This window comes from Terrapene carolina, unplaced genomic scaffold (assembly GCF_002925995.2).
Source record: "Terrapene carolina triunguis isolate 2854851 unplaced genomic scaffold, T_m_triunguis-2.0 Scaffold88, whole genome shotgun sequence".
Classification (NCBI taxonomy): Eukaryota; Metazoa; Chordata; order Testudines; family Emydidae; genus Terrapene; species Terrapene triunguis.
Genome location: NW_020664439.1, coordinates 27,300,197 through 27,321,773, shown reverse-complemented (window position 1 = coordinate 27,321,773; position 21,577 = coordinate 27,300,197). Strand labels below are relative to the sequence as shown.

General features: G+C 42.2%; 1 protein-coding gene across 4 annotated transcripts in view; it reads right to left on the bottom strand.

Annotated features, from left to right (window-relative positions):
* The window catches only part of KCNAB1 (potassium voltage-gated channel subfamily A member regulatory beta subunit 1), a 239,582-nt gene that overhangs the window by 33,607 nt on the left and 184,398 nt on the right, over nt 1-21,577 (bottom strand). For 2 of the 4 annotated variants that reach the window (XM_029911140.1, XM_024192684.3), the window contains exons 4-8: nt 18,002-18,081; nt 13,898-13,942; nt 10,926-10,970; nt 9,025-9,068; nt 1,014-1,100 (exon numbers count right to left, since the gene is read on the bottom strand). In XM_029911140.1, the coding sequence (XP_029767000.1) occupies nt 1,014-1,100; nt 9,025-9,068; nt 10,926-10,970; nt 13,898-13,942; nt 18,002-18,081 (301 nt within the window). The remainder of the gene's footprint in view (nt 1-1,013; nt 1,101-9,024; nt 9,069-10,925; nt 10,971-13,897; nt 13,943-18,001; nt 18,082-21,577) is intronic. The other 2 variants (XM_029911141.1, XM_029911142.1) reach the window with 1 other exon arrangement.

The window sequence follows — 21,577 nt, the reverse complement described above, 5'->3', positions numbered from 1 at the left end:
TTTCATCTTTGTCATCTGGTCACCCTATCTACCCTTGAGCATCTACCAACCTCCATTTATCGTCTGTGGTAGCTCCACAGTGGTAGGAGCTTGGTCAGAAACTATGTAGCTCCAGCCCATGGATCATAATTAAAAATATAATTTATCCTAGTTTTACCCATGATGCCTCCCCTATATTAAGTGCTGCATTCCGGATCATATTATCTAGTAATTCACCACTGATCAATATTGAGAAATATTTTTTTTAATCAGTCCTCATGCTGCACGATAGAAGTCAATAAGAGTTTTGCCACCGATTTCAATGGGAGCAGAATCACATCCTTTATGAGCAGAAGACAAGAGAAGAATTTCAGCTATCTACCACCCAGAAAAAATGCAATCTATTTGATCTTGTTTTAAAATAAGACTAAAGTTATGGCATTGAGCTATACAGCATTCCCTCACTGAGGGCCAATTTTTGAACCCCTTATTTCCATTGGCAAGCAGGTACTTGCTTGAGTACTGCCACTGAAGTCAATGGGAATTACTGCTCATCAATGGCAGTGAGGCATTCACAAACTGGCCCCTAAGATGGGCACCTCAGAAACCATTTTAAACTTAATATCACAGGCACATCCTGAAAACATAAACAGGGCAGAAGATTTATTACATTATAGGAAGGGACAGGCAGATTTCATTAGGCATGAAGTTCGGCACAAGATTCAAACACAAATTCATTTCAGGTGTGTTTGATGAAATCAGAAAAAGGACATAAACTTGGGGAAATGAACAGCATTAAAGCCACCCCAGTGATATAAACAAATCCTCAATACCTTCCTTTTTAAGGAGAAATGAATGCATTTAGAATAAGTGTAAATATTAAGGACTCCAAGGTCTCAAGAGTGAGGTGTTTTATACTGAATCTGCTTCACCTGAATACTTAGTAAATAGATTTTCATTTTCCACCATGATTGGTACAAGCCTTTTATCCAGAATCAATCACATTAAAATCTTTTCTTAAAGCGCTCACTAACCTTCCATGGGGGTATTATTGTCTGGTCGATTTGCAAAGACAACATCCACATACTCGAGCTGCAGTCTCTGGAGAGAAGCCTTTAATCCTAGAAGCAGCAAAGAAAAAAAAAAGAATATATACCATTAGAAATAGCCAGAATGAAGTTTGGAACACATCACAGAAAAGGTGACAGTTCCGACATATCACTGGACTATTCTAAAATGTACACTGGAGATGGACGATGATGTCTCATGTCTGCTCAGCCACATTAAAAAAATATCAAAGTTTGGCTTCATGCTGAATTCATAGCCCTCCACAAGAATTTTTTTTAATTACACTCAAATTTGGATTGGAAAAGACACCATCTTGGTGAGCCTGTCAATTGGCAGCCTCCAGGGACAGCGTTCACTGATGTTGTTTCAGAGTTAATCTAATCAAAATCCTGTCAGAGAGTATTTTTGCATCACCCTATGGCACATTACATTGGTATGGTTCCACATAATTAAGCCCTGCCACTCCAGGGGCTTTCCAGAAATGAAAACCCAGGGGAAAGGAATCATGACATTGTTACATATTTATGATTACCAAGACTATTACAACCCTGAAAAAATGCGATACCGAACAGGCTCCTTCTACCAAGTTAAACAAAATTTACCCTCTATTTGCAAAAGTTATCCAGCAAATTGCAACAAGCTTAGCTCATAACGTTGCACAAATAGCCAGGCTACGGGCTTGTGGCCACTTAGTCCTGGAAGCCAGAAGAGTTGGGTTCTGGTTCCTGACTCCTACAGATTTATTATGTGTCAGGACAAAGTCACTTTCTGTATCTCAATTTCCTCATCTATAAAATGGGAATAACATTAATGCTTACTGACTTCACACGAGTGCTGGGAGGCTTAATTCATTATATAAGGGCTTGGCTACACTTGCGAGTTACAGCGCAATAAAGGAGCCCCGGGCACACTAGCTCACTATCCGTCCACACTGGCAAGGCACGTAGAGCGCTCTGACTCCGTGGCTACAGCGCTGCTGGTACTCCACCTCAACGAGTGGAATAACGTTTGCTGTGCCCCCACTGGAGCACCGCAGTGCTAGTGTGAATGAGGTGTTGCATTACTGCACTCTGACTGACCTCCGGAAACGTCCCATAATCCCCTTAAGTCAAGTGGCCACTCTTGTCATTGTTTTGAACTCGCTGTAGGAAGGCGGATATGCCCTTTCAAAGCTCCATTTCTGACAGCTGGCTGCTTATCTGCTCCGGGGAAAAAGGAATGCTGCTTGCTTTGAGTGAGTGAGAGAGAGGCGGGGGGAAAGGGGGTCTGAACTTACAAGACAGCGCGCTGACACGCTCTCAGCCCCACAAAAACCCACTCTCTCTCCCTCCACATACACACAACACACTCCCTGTCACACTCCACTCCACCCCTCGCAATTGAAAAGCACGTTGCAGCCACTTGCATGCTGGGATAGCTATCACAATGCACTGCTCTTTGTGGCGTTGCAAGAGCTGCTAATGTGGCCACGCCAGTGCGCTTCTAGCTGAGGGTGTAAACACTTGGCAGCGTTTTCCCTGCTGCGGTCTCCAAAGGCTGGTTTAACTCCCAGCGCTCTACAACTGCAAGTGTAACCATGCCCTAAGTGCTTTGAGATCTATAGTTTGATCATGCTATAGGAATGCAAGACTCTATGTGGTCTTTTCATAGCAGTAAGGTGAATATGTAATATGTCTGAGTGCTCCCACATAGTGTACTGTAATGCTAAATTTATTTTAAATTGTTTAATCCCCTACCTTGCCCCCCCAAAAGAGGACTAGAACCTTGGTTGATGTAAACTGGCTTATTTCCAGAGGGCTAAATCCCCAGCTGGTGTAAATCAGAGCTACATCAGCTATAAACAAAAGTTGTGGGGTGTTTATAATGACACGATTATAACAACAATTCAGAAAACAGATAAAATATATATTTCCAGAGAACTAGTGTACTATATTTTTAAATGGAGAACCTGGCTCATTTAAATTAGTTATAAAAAGTGAATGATCATTTTTGTAAGCACCTGAGCAAACTGCATCCCTCTGCTACAAATCACAGCGCTTATCTTGTTTGAAAATGTTTTAGAAATCTTTCAGGAAGTTGTACAGTGAAGACCTCTTGTCTAGCTTCATAGATAAAACCCTCTGTTCGTGACACCTCACACAGGCACACTGTACCTCTAATTAAAGTATAACTACCACTGGCTAGTGCGGATATAGTATATCATGGAATGCACAGCTTTACAATATTCAAAGAGAACTTGAACTATCTGTCCCTGGGGGCTCTCCACTTGTTAATTTTAATTCCACATGAAGGTTAAAGGTCCTTTTCCTGTCTTTTTCTTTTGTGTCTAAAATGATCAGTATCTTAACTGTAACACGGCAAAAGGTTTGCAGTGAACAATTCATTAAATGTATTCAGCCTTTTTTTCTGCTTGTGAACTATCTGTAAACAGGTTTAGTGGAAGAATGGTTCATACAAACGTATTCCAGCTTGCGCATTGGTGGCAAATAATTTGCCACAACTACTACTTCACATTTTCTCCTCATAATTTGCTATGCATGCTGTGTATAATAAACCAAATCAAAACCCTAGATCCAGCTACAGTAACGCCTCGCTTAACATTGTAGTTATGTTCCTGAAAAATGCTAAGCGAAACGATGTTAAGCGAATCCAATTTCCCCATAAGAATTAATGTAAATAGAGGGGGTTAGGTTCCAGGGAAATGTTTTTTGCCTGACAAAAGACACACATATATATATATATATATATATATATACACACACACACACACCACACACACACACACATATACACAGTATAAGTTTTAAACAAACAATTTAATACTGTACACAGCAATGATAATTGTGAAGCTTGGTTGAGATGGTGGAGTCAGAGGGTGGGATATTTTCCCAGGGAATGCCTTACTGCTAAATAATGAACTAGCACTCGGCTGAGCCCTCAAGGGTTAACACATTGTTGTTGATATAGCTTCACAGTCTACAAGGCAGCATGAATGGAGGGAGGGGAGACAGCATGGCAGAGAGAGACAGAGACACACTGTGTGTGTGAGAGAGGGAGAGAGAGATGTGCATTGCCCCTTTAAGTACGCTGACCCCACACTAAGTACATTGCCTTTTTAAGTAGATCAGCAAGTTGAGACAGCAGCTGCTGCCAGTAAGCTCCCTCCATCCTGAGCCCTGTCGTGTCCCCCCCCCCCCCCCCCCCGTGGAGATGGGGGGCAGGACGTGGGGAAGGGGATACCCTGACATTAGCACCCCGCCCCGCACAGCAAGCAGGAAGCTCCCGGGAGCAGCTCCAAGGCAGAGGGCAGGAGCAGCACATGGCAGTGGGGGGAGGGACAGCTGAACTGCTAAGCAATTGATAGCCTGCTGGGCTGCTGCTGCGCAGGGAACTTAGGGGAGTGGGGAGTTGATGGGGGGCTGCCAGTCCATCCAAGCCCCCACTACTAGCTCCAACGGGCTGCTCTTCCTGCAAGCAGTGGACAAAGCAGGCGGCTGCCAAACAACATGATAAGGGAGCATTGCGCAACTTTAAACAAGCATGGTCTCTAATTGATCAGCAATGAGGCTTGAGCCCATCTCTATAGCATAGTATATTATTACTATGCATAATTAATAGTTATAGGTCTGAACATTTCTTTTTCTAACTTGCTTTATTTTTAACACTAGCAATGTTTTGGATCAAATGTGAATACACCTAGAAGAACGGGGCATACATTTTAACAGCTTTTGCAATAGCCACCGGACACAATTAGGTTTTATCTCATATGTCAGAGGCAAGACTAATCATCTTCAAGATTCACAACTCAATAAAAAGTATTTCATTTTTCACCATGCTTGTAAATTTCAATTACTGCAAAATAAAATCTACTCAAGTGGCATATTTTTCATATGGAATTTGATATTGAAATTTAACAGGGACAGTATCACTTAGCAAAGAGCTTGGTTGTGTAATTATGCACACCAAACATTTCTCTGTGGGAATCTGCAAGATTTTATTTTAGCACATAATGCATGGAATTCTTAGCTTTAGAATAAGCAGGCTGACATATAGCACATAATTTTGAAGCAGAACATATCATACAAATTCCTTTCAGAACAGAAGACAGAAGCAGGTCAAATAGCCACAAGAAATGGTGGCTTGAAATCCCTTTGTGTAGTGTATGAACACAGCTATAGGGGCAGATTCTTTCTTGCTGTAATGTAGAAGGAGCTTTCCTTCCCGTAAGTTCCCTCCCCTTCATGATGGCACCAAACACAATAGCAGCTCTGTGCTCTGGGAAGTACAGAATTGTGGGGCCCTGGCTGTATTGCATTCCTTGCAATAACTTGCAGAGGTGAGGGACCAGCCTCCACGGGGAGTGCCTCCACATGCAGGGGAAGTGTACACATTGCACTGTACCTCTGTGGTCAGGAACTAGCCAGAGGGATTTCAGTCTACCCATCTCTCCTAGCTATTTGACCTGCTTCTGCTTTCTCTTGTGAATGGAATTTGTATTGCATATTCTTTACACTGCTATGAAATTGTATGTTATACACCTAATCTGCTTACTCTAAAGCACAAGGACACCATGTGCTGGGTGCTAAAATATAATCAGCAGTTTTTGGCATGTACTGTTAAGCAGCCAAGCTCTTCTGTATTGTCCTTGCTTAATTTCCGTATCAAACTCTATAACAAAAATGCACCTCTTGAAGCACTATCCTCCCACACACTCTCCCCGGAGTGGCAAGAAGGCTCACGGAGCTTAACATGGGGCTGAGTTTGTCTGGCACAATCTGATCCTTAATATTTTGGTACACTATATGAAGATCTCAAGAGACAAATCTGCAGAAACTTCAACCAGCCTCAGCACCCATAATTGTGTATTGCCCAAGTATTTATCCAAACTCAATTTTCTACATACAGATATGTATTATTATTATTAAACATGTATATTGCAGGAGCACAGAGAAGCCAACTGGGTTGCCCATTGTGCAAGGCACTGTCCAGACATGTGCACGTATTCAAGGGATGAGGCATGCAAGCCAAAAACCTGGCCACATAATTTTGGGCATTAAAAGTTAGAAGCTGGTTTTAAACTTTTGGCTTCTACGGGCCTTCTCGTCTACTCTCACACTTCAGTCCCATAAACAGACCAAACCCATTTGGTCTATTTCATGTTTCAGCTCCTTTTTTGCATGCCCCTCCAACATTCTTCTTTCAGGTGACTCAGAGCAATGTTATCACCTCCTCCTCTCCATGACTTGCATCCTATTGAACTATTGGTATTAACTCAATCACTCCCTTCCTCGATTTTCTCTTTTTACTAACATATTCATTTTCCTTTTATGATCTGTACTCAGGGTTTTAAATAAAAAGGGCTTCCAATATTGCTTCAAGAATGCTTTTAAGATGTCAATTTTGGATGAAATCATAGACCTTTCCAAGAAGCTGCATTCTCCCTATAGGAAGTTTGCAGCTGAGACTGCTCACACTTAATACGATAGAACTGAGTCTGGGATTTTCTTCTGTGTTCTATAGGTACATTACATACAAAATCAATATTAAATATTTTCAGATCAGCTGTTGGCCTCACCCCCTTAGGTCACCCATCATCCAGAGAGACTCAAAAGGTGATAGGGGTGGCAACTGGCTGGACTGGGTTTGCTGGGGGTTTCCCAGGGTATACGCCAGGGACTGCTTGCCCCTCCTGATTAATCATAGCTCAGCTTGGTGCTGTGCTGCTAGTGGTATGAAACCCTCTTATACAGGCTGGAAGGGAGGAAAGAGCTGCCCCCGCATTTAGACTGAGCGGGAGAAGAGCAAAAGAGAACAGAGGCATTCAGAAGGAGGTGAAGTACCACATACAGAGGAGAAATGGGAAGAATACACAAATGAGAAATGGAACAAATGATAAGAACAATGGAGAATAAAAGAAAGATTTCAAGAGATTATGGGTCAGATCCTCAGCTGGTGTAAATCATCAAAGCTCCGGAGACTTCAATGGAGTAACATTCACCAACCGGGATCTTGCCCACAGATTTTAAACTTTTTCAAATACACAAAACCAAGAGGAGTTCTTTGTTTCGGTTTGTGCGCTCAGGTCCTGCCCTTCTCAAGTTCTCCCTCTCTCCTTTATGCTTCTCTTCTTTCAGTAAAGACGTCTGTACAACACAGATTCTTCCCAGCCATTTTTGCCATATCCAGTCATTTTTGACATTTTATTGAACAGATCAGGTGAAAGGAGATTTATCTAGCATGATCAAAATCCCCAGCCAGTAAACAGCCAACAAGAGGCGACAACAGGATCATTTAAAATTCAGTCAGACTTCACAAGTGCAAATATTGGGGCTGATCCCATTGAACTCCTATTCATTTTATAAAGAATAGGATCGGGCATATTCTCAAGAACAATGTTTTAAACCTCCAGCCATCTGCCCAAGGCAAGCAATACTGGGAGATAGGGTGTAATTAATGAGGAGTTTAGGTGAGCAATATCCCTGAAAAAACTGTATCCAATAATATGTGTCACAGATTGCTGAATGGATTTGTTTAACAAGTCAATGATTAAAAAGCAGATGATGTAGATGTAAAGTATTTGAAGTTTCTTGTATGCATTGCATTTCTTCACCCCTTGTGCAGAGATCCAGCATGAGGCCCTCTGCTCCACTTAGGCCTCCGAACTGGGACTGCACAAGAGGTTGGCTGTCTGATCAGCTGCAGTGGGGTGCCTGAGCAGCCCCAGCTTGCCACAAACTGATCTCCACATCAAGAAAATGGAACCGGCGTGGAAGATCAATTTGGGGGAGGCCAGCACAGGGGAGGGGCTGTGGATCCATTTTTATGTTCCAATGCCCAAAACTACCATGGAGGGACTATGGCTGTTTTCCAACCCACAGTTTGGAGAAGCAGCTCTGCACACTGGCCCAGGTTGTGACATGAATTTCACCTCTCTTCATCCTCACACTCCATCTGCACTGAGTCCGAATACCTGGGCTTCATGCAAGTGGAGTGAATCTCATCTTTGTTGTGATTAATATGAACAAAAGTATTGTCAAGATTAAATGAATAAAAGTATTGTCAAGATTAGGCCTCAAACTTCCGGCAGCTCCAGAAAGCAAGCCTTGCAGAATTAAACAAACTTGTGGTCAGGATGCACTGCAACCAGATAACACTTTAGGCTGACTCATTATGTATTGAGATAATCTATTCACCCGTGCATAATTTATAAAATCCACATTTACCACATTTGAGGGAATTGGCTACATGGAGATGCGCGGGCGTATAACTTATAAAATTGAAGCAACCACGCTAACCACACTAAAAATTTGGCCCACCCTGATTGGATGGTCTGTTTTAAAACACGGCTGACAGATAAGATAAAAAGTATGAAGGCACAGGACTAAAGGTGTGTGTTTCGGTCATAAGGGAAACCTGACCCACACCCTCTGAACCGAAGGGACATGTACTTTTCGACTGTCTGTACCTGGCCAGTGTGGAAAACGGCCGACTGAAGGGTAACGTATTTTCGGACGAATGCAGGGTAAGATTATGGAGTAAAGAAGTCTGGTTGCTCAAGCTGAATTGATCTCAAGTTGTATTGATACTATAGTGTTAAGACTAGTAGTAAGTAGCTAATGAATAACTTTATATGTATTTGTGCTTATCTTCAGTATAATTTGCCATTTATATTAATCCTTATTCAGGGCTGGTCTTTAATCTTTCTTTTCTTATTTTGTCTGTGTTGCCTTTACAGCCGGAGGTCATTAAAAACTTTTTTTTGAGGAATAATGAGTAGTTTTAATTTCTCTTATATGGGCACTACTCAACCTCATTACATCTGTGTTGGGAAGGAACGATCACCCAGGGCACAACTAGGGCCCTGATGCATGTCCCCTTCTTCCTTCATCTCCGCATTGTTGTTTTTTTTCCTTATTCAAGATGCTCCTTAAGCCAGATAGATTCTTGGCATTGATAAGGCACATTTACAGCACATACCTTCAATGATGTGTTTTCTTGAAAGTCCCCTTTCTGTTTCAGCTCTGCAAAGGTAAAGCTACTATTAGTGTGGGTGTTATTATTATTATAACACTCCTAAAGAACTGATGTTCTTAGATTTGCTAATTTTATATTCCAGTCAGAACAAGCTTTAAATGTTTGAGAAATGAGAAAATTAGAACTCAAATAACAGAGCTACCCTTCACTGGAGAAGAAACAACCAAATTCCAGAGACAATAGCATCCAGAAGCAACAACATTCATATTAATAATACCCAGTAACGTTCATCCTTTCTATAGTAATGTACAACCTGACATGCAAGTTGTCATTCTTTTAGAAGCGGGAGCATGCAGTGATTAAGTTTCATTGGAAGATGAAGCAAAACCCAATACAAGCTTCAATTAAATTTGATGGACTAGGATTTGATCTAATCCCCTGTCCTAACTGGTCTCCTCAGAACAACCTTATTGAAACTTTCTTGTTCACACCACCTTTTGACAACTATTCCAAAAGGATATAAAATAGAATTAATGCTTTTCCCTCAAATGTAGGGATACTGTCAGTTTTATGAACTACAACAAAGTAATTAATTTGGGCTTTCAGAGATGCTGCAGTCCTTATTCAGACAAAACTCCACTTGACGAGTCAATAGGAATTTTGCTTGAGTAAGGACTGCAGGATCAGGATCAGAATTATTAAACGATGACAGTCTCATCATGTATTGTATATTTTGTAGACATCCCACTTCTAAGGAAAAACTACAAGAAATTACATACATTTTATGTGGCCCATATTTCAAATCTAAACTAGATTTAGAGGCAATATAACATTTTATAATCTTTCTTGCAGACTGTTTAATTTTGTATGTGTTTGCAACATATTAACCATATTTTGAGTCTGAAGCAAAGCAATGACACAATAAAGTGAAACAAGACCATTACTATAAATCTACAGTACACAAATGCATAGCATTCTCTTATTTATATCCAGAGTCTGCCGGAGAACCCAAAACCTATATCCCATCTCTACGGCTTCAGAATTTATGGTAAATAACTTCAGTGAAATGACAAAATCATTTTATTCTTTTATACAACATGTCCAAAGAAAAACTCCCAGTTCAACACGTTGCAGTTTTTTTATGAATTATGATAAGGAGTAAACTTTACATTTTTTCTGAGACATTCTGGTAGCCTTTGATTTCAGTGCGTTTCAAAATACACTGTGCAGATCAAATTGGAAGAAAGGCAGACAGACAGAAAAATTGTACAGAGTTTGAAAAGCAAAACCCGTTAAATCTCTTTAAATAATTTAACCAATAGTTCAAACACTGGCAACACATCAGAAGTAAATTCAGCCAGTAAAATTTGTGCTTCAAGCCCACAACAGAGGGCAAACTCTCTTTCCTTTAGCTCAACACGAAGAGAGAAATGGCCCATTTTTATCTCAAACAAGATGGCCTTTTTTATCTGAGCTCGCTGCAGGGAGTGAGCTTAACTCAAACCCACAGGTCAGGCAGATATTTTTAACAATGTGTTAAATAAAATGCTATCATGTTGGCAGGATTGGGCGGCTTTTCTCCTGTGGAGTATCATGCTGGTTGCGCTCCTTCTGATTTCATCCATGTTTTGGAAATGGGAGTTTAAGAGACTGCACTTGAACAATCTAAATGAATTATCTTGCATCAAAAGATTGCAGCTGGGTTATTCCTTTTGGTGCCATTTGCTAGGGCCTAATGCCAGGTCAATATCTTTGTTGAGCACTGACTTCTTTAAAAGTCTTCTTCAAATGAGCACAAATTAGCCCCACGATTTCACTAACCTGTATATAACTTGGTTGCCTTAAAGGGATAAAGACATGCAGAATCAAACTATTATCTATAACCATACAATTATAAAACTTACTTTCCACCCCAGTAGAGTTTTGTTGTTATGACCAGACTGGACCTCCTATACATAAAAAAGAAAAAGCATGTTGCAATTTTGTTTTTAACAGACATATGGAGTAGAAATCAAAGCAAAAAAAACCACCCTCTTTAGATGTTGTACCACTCCCAAAGTGGCAATTTCTTTTTATTTACAGCTAAAGCAGTCATAAGGTTTGTCTTTAAAGGAGTCCCTCAATTCAAGGTTCTTAACTTTGGCCTGCAGGACAATGCATAACTATGGCTCTATGTTCTGATTGCTTCTGGTGAATAACTATACACTTTTTTATACCAGTCCAAGTGTAGATCATCCAACTTTCATTGTCTGATGAACAAAATGTGGACCCTAAAATAAATAAGGAAAGTAGCTTCTGTACTCTGAAGTATAAGCAAAGTTAGTATTTTCTTGCAGATTTAGGGGCCAGTTCTCCTCTCACAACTGTGTAAATCAGCTGCAACTCCATTGAAATCAATGGAGTTAACTAGTGTGAAAGTGATGGTAGCGAGAGGAAAATCAGAGCTGCTCAGTTCAGCATTTAACTCTTCCAGAAAAACAAAACATATTAGTCATGGTTTTAAAGGCTCAATTCTAGAGCTCACAGATAAGGGATTTATGAAATCACATGCTCTGCTGTAGCTGCTGCTAAGCACTTAGAACCCACACTGATTAATGATAAACATCAAACTATTCTGGCAATTTCAATAATGCTGCTGTGTCAAGAGAAAAGTGTAGAAAATGTCACCAAAAGCATCTGATGTAAATTACTGTTATGAAACTACTTCAATGAGAAGCAGTATGAATATTGTTATACAGTGACCTTGAGATATTAAAACCAAAAGAATGATCCATTTGCTAGGTTTGTCTATAAATTCCAATGTATTACTAAAACAAAGATCTATTGGCTGGAAAATACTTTGCTGTATACTACAGAATCTTTGTCAACCCCTCTCCAAGGGCCTGACCCGATGGCTATTAGTCAATAGAAAGGCTGCCAATGATTTAAATGAACATTGAACAGGGCCCAGTATTTTGTTGAGACTTCAATCAGCTGCAGGACCGCAGCAAGGAAGATTGAACAAAATATGTTTCAGTTTAAAATGAAGAAACTTAAGAAAATAATACAGCAAGTATTAGACACACTTGCTGACAGTGAATGCCATTAAATATGCACACACAGAATGTACAGTTGAACAAAACAGTTCCACTACATTTACAAGCCTGAACATTTTGGGGGCAAGTTTTCAAGAACAGGGGTTTGCTCCTGATAAAGTCAATGAGTTTTCTGCCACTGACTTAAAAAAGAACAGGTTCTGCCCTTATCCCTAGGGGACAGATTTGTAACTCCCTTGGGAGTTAGGCACCTAAATACCTTTAAAAATCTGTCCCGGGTGCCTACATTGAATATATTCAAAGGGGCAAAAACATGTAGCAGTGTGTGGGCTAAGGCATCCTTTTAGAAAATTTCCCCATTTTTGTTTAAGATACTCTAAAATTAAAATAATTTGTATTCACTCTTAAAATGCTGCATAGATCCTGGAGATATATTCATGATATAGAGCAGCGACAGGATTTTTTATCTGTACTTTGCACTTTGTGCTGCAGCACACTGAGTCTCTATTGAATAATCATCCCACTAAAGGATACTTATATCTGATGTGTTGAAAAATGGAATGCCATTGGGATAATTCCTTAGTGGAGAGATGAACTGGACAGATTGTGGAGATCTTTAAAGATTATGTAAATGCCACTTAAACTACACAAACATATGCTAGTGTACACACAGGAATGAATCATTTAAATTAGGTCTAATCTCATATGAGGTATCCAAAAAGAAATCCCATCATGCTTTCTAACTCTTTATATATAACATTATATGAAAAAAAAACATTGCTAAGATTGCAAAGTCAAGCAGTCTCAAGCCAGGCACCCAGAAAATGAGGAACACGCAATTAGAGACCACCTATGAAAAGTTTGGTTTAAGTGACTTGCCCAGCATCACATAGAAACTCTGTCAAAGAGGCAGGGATAAAACACAGTTTTCCAGAGCAGCATTTAACTGCCTTAACCATGAGACCATCCTTTCTCTTCCTGCAATCCCCTGCCTCATTCACTACACATTCCAGCTTCTAGAAGGGGAGGTGGGATAGCTCAGTGGTTTGGCCTGCTAAACCCAGGGTTGTGAGTTCAATCCTTGAGTGGGCCACTTAGGGATCTGAGGCAAAATCAGTACTTGGTCCTGCTAGTGAAGGCAGATGGCTGGACTCGATGACCTTTCGGGGTCCCTTCCAGTTCTAAGAGATAGGATATCTCCATATATTAATTATTATTATTATAGAACAAATGAGGCTGGGGATCTACAGACAAGAGTCTCCTTCACTGCAACCTGATTGATCCCCAGGTCCATACTGTGCACTGAAGGAGGCAGGGGTCCTATGGAAAAAAACAGTGTGATGATGATCTAATTAAAGACTGTATCATAATGTAACACCCAAGGGAACTGAACTATGGTTGCATAGAAAACCTGAATTCTGGTATTTTCTAACTTTTCCTAACAGTAAAACAACATATTTTTTCCCCAACCTCGTTCTCAAAAAATGGCTGAATCTTTCCAAAAAAATTTCAGACCAAGGCAGACACCTGGTATGGAAACGTTAAGCTCAAACAACGTTTGGCAAAATTATAAACAACAACTGAAAACAGGGGTTCATAATGGGAAGCATTGGGCAATCTTAGTAATAGGAAGTGCTACCAGCTCTGCCTATGACTTTTATGCCAACTTTTCCAACCAGCTGCCGGGTCCAGCACATGTTAAAAAAGCTACTATTTTTTAAAACAAAAGAATTCAGATATGTTCTGTGGGCCTGATCTTCTACCACTGAACCAAAAGGGAGTTTTGCCATTGACTTCAATTGCAGTAATTGTCAGGCAGGCTCTAAAAATCTATACAGTACCTCCAGCCCTTCTTTTTGATTATGCTTCCCAGAATCACCTCAGCCCTGGGGAGGAAAAAAAATGCACTTGAGTATAAAATACTTTAAAGACAAGAATGCACTGAACATAAAGTAAATCATGAAACCCATTATTCATCGGAACTCTCTGCCATACGCACTGATACGTTACATAAAAAAAATCTGCTCACATTCAACCTTTATTTTTTTCTACTTGACACATTGGCAAATGGCTTATTGCCCCATGTCCTTGCTGACCTGAATGTGCCTTTTTTGCACTGTCTTTATGAGGCAGAGAGTGTAATTTAACAATTCAGTGTCTGTGCTAAACAGAATCAATGTAAATGTCACACTTGTAAAGTCAACTGTGAGTCAACTGATTTGTTTTTAATTGTGGCATGTCTCCCCTCTCCAAATCTCAGCACAGAGTCAGACAGTGATTGGACAGAAACACACCGCAGTTTCAATTTAGCTATAGACTGTCTACCAAATACATTGCAGAAAACTATAAGCCAAATCCTTAATTGTCTTGCACGGGCCTATGTGGCCCAAATGCTGCAGAAATGACATTCTGTTGGCAGATGACCCATGCAGCAGAGAAACTGTGCATCAGCCTGAGTGAGTACTGCTCAAGTGACATCTATAGTGGGTCTACACAGGGTGATGTGGAGGAGGGAAGTTGGCCTGTTACCCATAAATGGGAGAATGGCCAGCACAGACTACATTGCCAGTATCCCTTTGAAGCATGTGTTGATGTTAGGGTTTTCTTCCTTCAGCCCCATTGTGCATCAGGGCATATTCATCCAAAACACAACCCTGCAAGTAGGGCTATGTTCTTTTTAAAGTTAGTCAGTTTTAAGGCTGAGTGGTGCAAAGCCGCCTTCATGGAGGCTAGGATCAGGCCCACGACATTTTGGGTGTGTATGCAAAGTCAGTTCAAGGTCATTTTGTCCATGCAAGAAACAGAGCTGAATGTAGAGCGAAATGAAGGGGAGCATGTACTGAGCACAAACCAGGGGGATGAAAGCACTTTTAAGTGCTGGTTTTTCTGTAAGAATCAGGGAGCCCATAAAGGAAGAGAACAGACTGAGGATTTATTTGAAGTGGAGAATGCAGGAAAATGCCCTGTCGCTAAAGTATCTGCTTCCGGTCTCTTAGCACTTGTCTGTAGAAGAAAGTCACACCGGTTTAACTGCGCTGATGCAGGGGAGTAAGGGGACATAAAACACTCACTTCCTCAGACTATGTGGGATGTCAGGGAAGAGAACAACCTCTGCAGTGAGAGGGCGGGACCTGGGCAGAGACTTGGCTCCACCTCCTCTAATGATGGCCCGGGAGCTAATCTGGCATGGAGAGGGAGGTAATCTGCAGAGCAACAGCACTTTACTTCCCCGCCTAGAGCCAGTGGGGTGACCAGGTAATGAAGTGTGACTTTCAGAGTCACAATCCATCCCCTGGTCTGCAGCTAGGGCAGCTGAACTGCACACTGCCCCTTACCCAAGGCAGGCTGTGATCTCACAGTCTAGCCCAAATGAATAAAGTGAGTGATTAATATTTGTATAGAAGCTTTTTCTTCTTTTAATTAAGCCATGGCATTAAGAGCCTTAGTCCCCCTTCCATAAAAGCCATTTCCTGACATTTTGGATAAGGATTTCAATGCTGTCAGCATCATGTGCTGTTAATCATCATTAAGAGGTGTGCTGACTTTTCATTTATTCCGGATGTTCTTATCCAGACATCAATAGTGAAATGCACAGAGTAGCTTACGTGTGAGATACAAGCAATGCATTTAGACTTGTTAGCCTAATCCAGTTCTCTCCTTCCAGAATGGGACCCCAAAAATAGGTTCTCTATTTATTTTCTCAGTGTGGATACTGAGCCGGAATCTCAGCTGGTGTAAACTGGCACAGAAATTAATGGAGTTAGGACGATTTACCCAGCTGAGGGTCTGGCCCATTATCTTCCACTAAAAAATCAGGACTTGATTTAAAAGTTCTTGGCAGGGGACCACTTTCTTCTTTGCCAACACAATGGCATTGATGTAACTACATATAACTGACACTGGACAAAAAGTCCCACCCCTCTCCCCCCAGCTTAAATATGGCCATGGCTGTAGGCCTTGCGGAAGTGATTAATGCACTCTTTAGGAGGTGGCCCTGCATATGGAGTCCTCTCTGTTCCCTGTTCAAGTTGAAACAGGGAAAAATGCAGCCAAGTACCCTACATTCCTGGCAAGAGGATAGGTGCCTGCCTGAGAGGTGGAAGAAGAACACAGATGTCCCAGTCTTTCTCATAGGAAATATGAGGTTCCACATAAGCAGCATTTGTTTTTTAGAAAAATGGTGTTTATTAAGGCGTCATTATAGGACAAGGGTAGGGTGACCAGGTGTCCCAATTTTATAGGGACAGTCCCGATTTTGGGGTCTTTTTCTTGTATAGGCTCCTATTACCCTCCACCCCGTCCCGATTTTTCACACTTGCTGTCTGGTCACCCTAGCAAGGGTAGGGTGTGGAGTAGAGCAGAAATCACCCCAGCAGCATGGTGAGTGTTTCACCTGGAGGGGAGTGCCAAATTTTCACATCCAATCGCCAAATCAGGTGCTTGGGCCAGGTTTGCTGAAAGACTTGTCAAAGTCTGCAAACCTGAGCTATGCTCATTGTATCGTACGGCATGGCTGGATCTTAAAAGGATCCAGTGAACTCTGCAAACTGGAGAGGAAAAAACATTTCACATGAAGCACTATGAAAGAAAAGCCCCGATTTTCCACAGAGTTTGTGGCACTTTGTTACCCTGGTATAGAGGAGCGGACTCACCCCTGCGGCGCCTCTTGCTGGTCATCTCGGGAATTAGCTCGTTCCAGCTCCAGAGCGCCCTCTGGAAGCCGGTGATCTGCCTGTCCTCTGGCCCCCATGTCCCACCCTGGACTCCGGTGCCCTTTTGTCTGGGGTGTTGCCCCCTGGCAGTACCCCCACAGTTCTGGGTCTCCTCCTCCCAGGGGAACCCCCACCCACTATCCCCACTTTACCTCAGTCTTGGCTACTGCCCAGTCTCCATTTAGCCCCCGTTCACTGGGGCAGAATGCAGTATCAACCACTCATCACAGGCAAAGGGGTTCAGACCTGCTGCCTCTGCCTACCTGTGGGCTGCCTCCTGCAACTCAAGTGCCCCTTTGGCCTTACCCTAGACCTGCAGCCTGGGGCTTTCCTAGGCCAGAGCTCCCCAGCTCCCTTGGCCTTTCCCCAGCCGTGCTCCACTCTAGGCACTCAGTTAAGCTCCCTGCAGCCAGGCCCTTCTCTCCCTGAACACAGAGAGAGACTTCTTCTAGGCCTCTGGCTCACAGCCTTTTATAGGGACCAGCTGGGCCTGATTGGGGCATGGCCCAGCTGTGGCTACTTCCCCAATCAGCCTAGCTTTCCCCTGCCACAGCCCTCTTCCTGGCTGTTTTAAGCCCTTCAGGGCCAGAGCGGGTAACCACCCCGCTACACCTGGGTAAAAGCTAAACCCCAATGTTACTAAGTTCTTGGGGGACACCCAAAACCTCTAGTGAGATAAAACTGGGGTGAAGTTCAATAACCTCCTAAGAGGGTGGGGGCACAAAGGCACTTGGGATCAAACTCAATTTCATAAAAAGGAAATATGTAATGTCAGGGTTTACCTGTATCTAAAGCCAATCTTTCACATTGGCAAAGTGGTAGGACATCAGACCTCTACAAGCAAGGCCCCATGTTGGGTGATTTGCTCTTGTTCGCAAGGATGTTTAATTTAGAGTTTGAATACATAACTAGACTGGGAACACCCGAAATCCAAGGCAGATCATCCTCCTATGAAGTCTTAGTGCACTACTCCAGTGCGTCCCAATATACATTTACATCTGAGTCAAAATATACCTTAAATGACACTAGTGCCGATCTGCAGTAACTCCATATAAAGTCAATAGGGTTACTCCAGATTTACACCAGAGTAACTGAAAATAGAACCTGATACACTTCTGTGGTTGCATTTGTTTAAAGGCTGAGTTAGGTTGGCAGTGAATAAATAGGGAGTTAAACAAAGTGAAACTTGGCTTCGTAAAACACTCCAACACCTTGAGCCACACATACACTTACTTTCCAGCTGCGTACACCTCCGCTGTATCAAACAGATTTACTCCACTCTCATAAGCGATTGTCATTAGCTGTTCAGCAACCTTAGGGAAGCCAGAGGCATACGATTAGTCAAGTGGCTGCAGAAACAATCCCCAGCATGCCTGACATGCTACTCACCATCTGGCCCAAGGAGCAGGGCTGTGGACCTTGGAAGCCAATCTGACACAACAGGTTCACTGTAACTCCCAACACCCAGCAATGCCAATTAGGGTAGCTGGTGTATCTTGGCCCTATGTCACATCCAGGAGTGGAGCAGTGAATGTATCTGTTCCAGGATATGCAAAGTTGTGGAAATATTTGATTACTTTATTGACAGTTTTGGAGCTTTTCCCTGTGTCATTATGGTCAAAACGTGATTATCTGAACCAGAGTTAATTAAAACCCTGTTATCCGAAGGTCAGAGACATCTCCGATTGTATTTATTTATTTTTAGCTATATAGTGCTCTAATCAGAGTCACTCAGTGCATGTACAAATGTAATAGAATTTACTGACTCATGTAGAAACCAGGATGCAACCCCAGAGTTCCCCATATTGCATTCAGCCAAAAGAAGGCCAGAAGGCAGGCTGGGACAGATAGTATGGGAAGCAAGTTCCAGAGCCAAAGGCCCACCATCTGCAGTGCCCTGACTCCATCCCGCAGATATTCAAATCTAGGGGCAGAAGGAGCATCTCAGCTGATTTCAAAAGTGACAGAAGCACATGAGTGGAGAGGCAGTCTCAGGTAGCTGGGACTTTATGGAACAGTCTTAACACCTTGACTTGCACTCAGAACTAAGTGGGACGTGTTCCTAATAGTGACTATGGTATGTGAGGGCCTCGTCTGTGTCTTGGGAGGGGGGAATGCAGTGCAGCACATAACAAAAACCAATGGAATTGAGGCTGATTTAAGGCTGTGTCCTTAAATTGTCCCATTGTGCCTGGGCACTGCTCTTAAACCAACATAAGTTGTTACAGGCAAAAAGCATAGGGCTAAATTCTGTTCTCAGTTTCACAGGTTTAAATCCAACATTATTCTACTGAAGACAGTGAAGTTTCCCTGGATTTTCAGCAGTGCTACTGAGGGAGTGGCAGTCAGCATTCACCCCCAATACTCCGCATGTGTGCTCAGATTCTCTGCAGGGAAGTGGGGGGAAAGAATCCTTCCCTACAGGCTGCTGCGCTGCTGCAGAGCTATGTTCCCTACTAAAGGGTCTCTTGCACAGCTACCCCAGAAGCACCTGGGTCGAACTCCATCTAGAACCCCAATATGTGTGGAGGAGGGGTAGGAATTACACCTGAGAGGAGAATTTCCCATGGGCATTTATAGTAGTTACCAATATATACTGAGCAGAGAATTACCCCTGGATATGCTGCAATACAGTATCTAGGGGTATGTCTACACTACAGGATTAATCCGAATTGTGATAATTCGAATTTGGGAAACAGGTTGTATAAATTCGATTGTGCGCGGCCACACTAAGCACCTTATTTCGGTTTTTAACCACATTAATTCGGTGGTGTGCGGCCACACTACCCCATTAACTTAAACACAGTAATTCGGTGGTGTGCGTCCACACTAACCCTAATTCGAATTAACAAAATCGATTTAGGCTCTACTCCGTTCGTCGAGGTGGAGTACAGAAATCGATTTAAAGGGCCCTTTAATTCGAATTAACTGGCTCTGTAGTGTGGACGGGTGAAGGGTTAATTCGGATTAACGCTGCTAAATCCGAATTAATCCCGTAGTGTAGACCAGGCCTTAGTGAGGAAGGCTTAGCACCGAATGTAACTGCCATTGTTGGTTTCTAACACAATGATGTTGCTTAAGCATGGCGATTGTGTGTGTTTTCAACAACAGCTAGACTGCAGCAAATCTATCTAATAAAAACAACAATTCTACAAGCCCTGCTTAGTTCTTTCCTTTCCCTCAGTCATTAGGGCTGGCTGACAAGCTTAGCCATTCTAAAGGCTGTTAGGAAGGTCACGTTACTCCTTGCTGATTCTAGTAAAGAGGAATCGTATAGCCCTGTTCTTCCTATTAGCGCACAAAGCAATAACAGCAGCTATGGTCCATGCTGTTTGTGTGGCGGACATGTTTGTACAACACATCTGAAGTAACAGTTTTCTCTCTGCAAAATACACTGTGCTGTTTTTGCAGCTGACGCTGGACTTTGATGTACATTTTGCAGTTCCCAAAGGAGACAGAATATGGTGGTGTGAGATGAACTATAGCTGCTTGCAACATTGCCTGGACCTACAATTGTTAAATAAGGGAGACTTAGGAGCACGTTTGACTTTTGCACATGTCTGTGCTATTCTTTTGCTCTTTGTGCAGGAGATTGGAAGACAAACTGTGGACTGATTTTAAGGTAATTGCTTGGTTTCGGCTGCTTTCCAGTTGAAGTGAATGGCAGCACTGAAGCGGTGAATTGATTGTGCACGGTTTTATTTTGATGATCATTTTAACAGGCTATTAAAATACAGCACTGCATTTCCAAATCACTGCTGCACTCCTCTGAAAGCACCAAGTGCTTCAATGGAGAGCAGCTGCAACCAAGCACAGAGCCCTCGACAACAAAAAAGAGGGATGGAGAGGAACCAGCAGTTCAGACCCTCCCAGTTTTCTAAAGGAAAACAATTGTTTTAATGCAAGTAGTTCACGCAACCACAGCCAGCCCCAGTTGGTTATATGGTCAATTAGTTTTTGATCAAAATGGATGGTGAAATGTAAAGCGGGCTGGCTCAGTGGTCCAGCTAACAGAGCTGCCCAATGTCAGGAGGAATCAAATTTCTTCAGCTCCTGGAGGCGCCCCTCTCCTAGAAACTTAATTTCATGTCACAGACGGAGTGTACTCCCCGGAAGTCAGTGTGATTATGATCGGATCCCCAAGGAACACATGGACAAGACTTTTAAAAGTGACTAGTGATTTTGGGTGCCTCGATTTTCGGTGCCCAGCTTCTGACACCTTAAAAAGGCCTGATTTTCAGAAAGTGCTGAGCTCCTCTCATACTGTATGAAGTCTCAGGTTGGGCCCCCCAAAATCACTACTCACCTTCTGGAACTATTAGCCATATATTCCTGTCCACCCGTGCATCAGAATTTGAGAGGAAGTAAGACGTATCTACCATTTCAGTGTGTCCTGAACTGAGGCTACAATATATAAAATATTTAAGTAATACATACTGTACAGAATATATACAATATAACTTGATTTGTTTTTTTAATCAAGAATCAGAAAATGTGCTCCCAGAAGAACAAACTTCAGAGACTCAGGATGAATTCCTAAGCACTGAAAAATTAGAATCACAAATGGAGCAGAGTAGAAGTCTTGGGACAGCAGGATATTTCAAGACTGGGTATTTTTTCTTAACTTATTCAAAACAGACTCAAACCTGCCACAATGTTAGTTCCAATCTGACACCAAACATACCACTAACAATGTTTTAAAAATATGGAATTTCAGATGAAAACTTGATGGATAGCGAGCTGCAATCACAGTCCCAACCCTGCACAAATAACTTCACGCACCTGAATAATCCTATTGAAATCAATGGC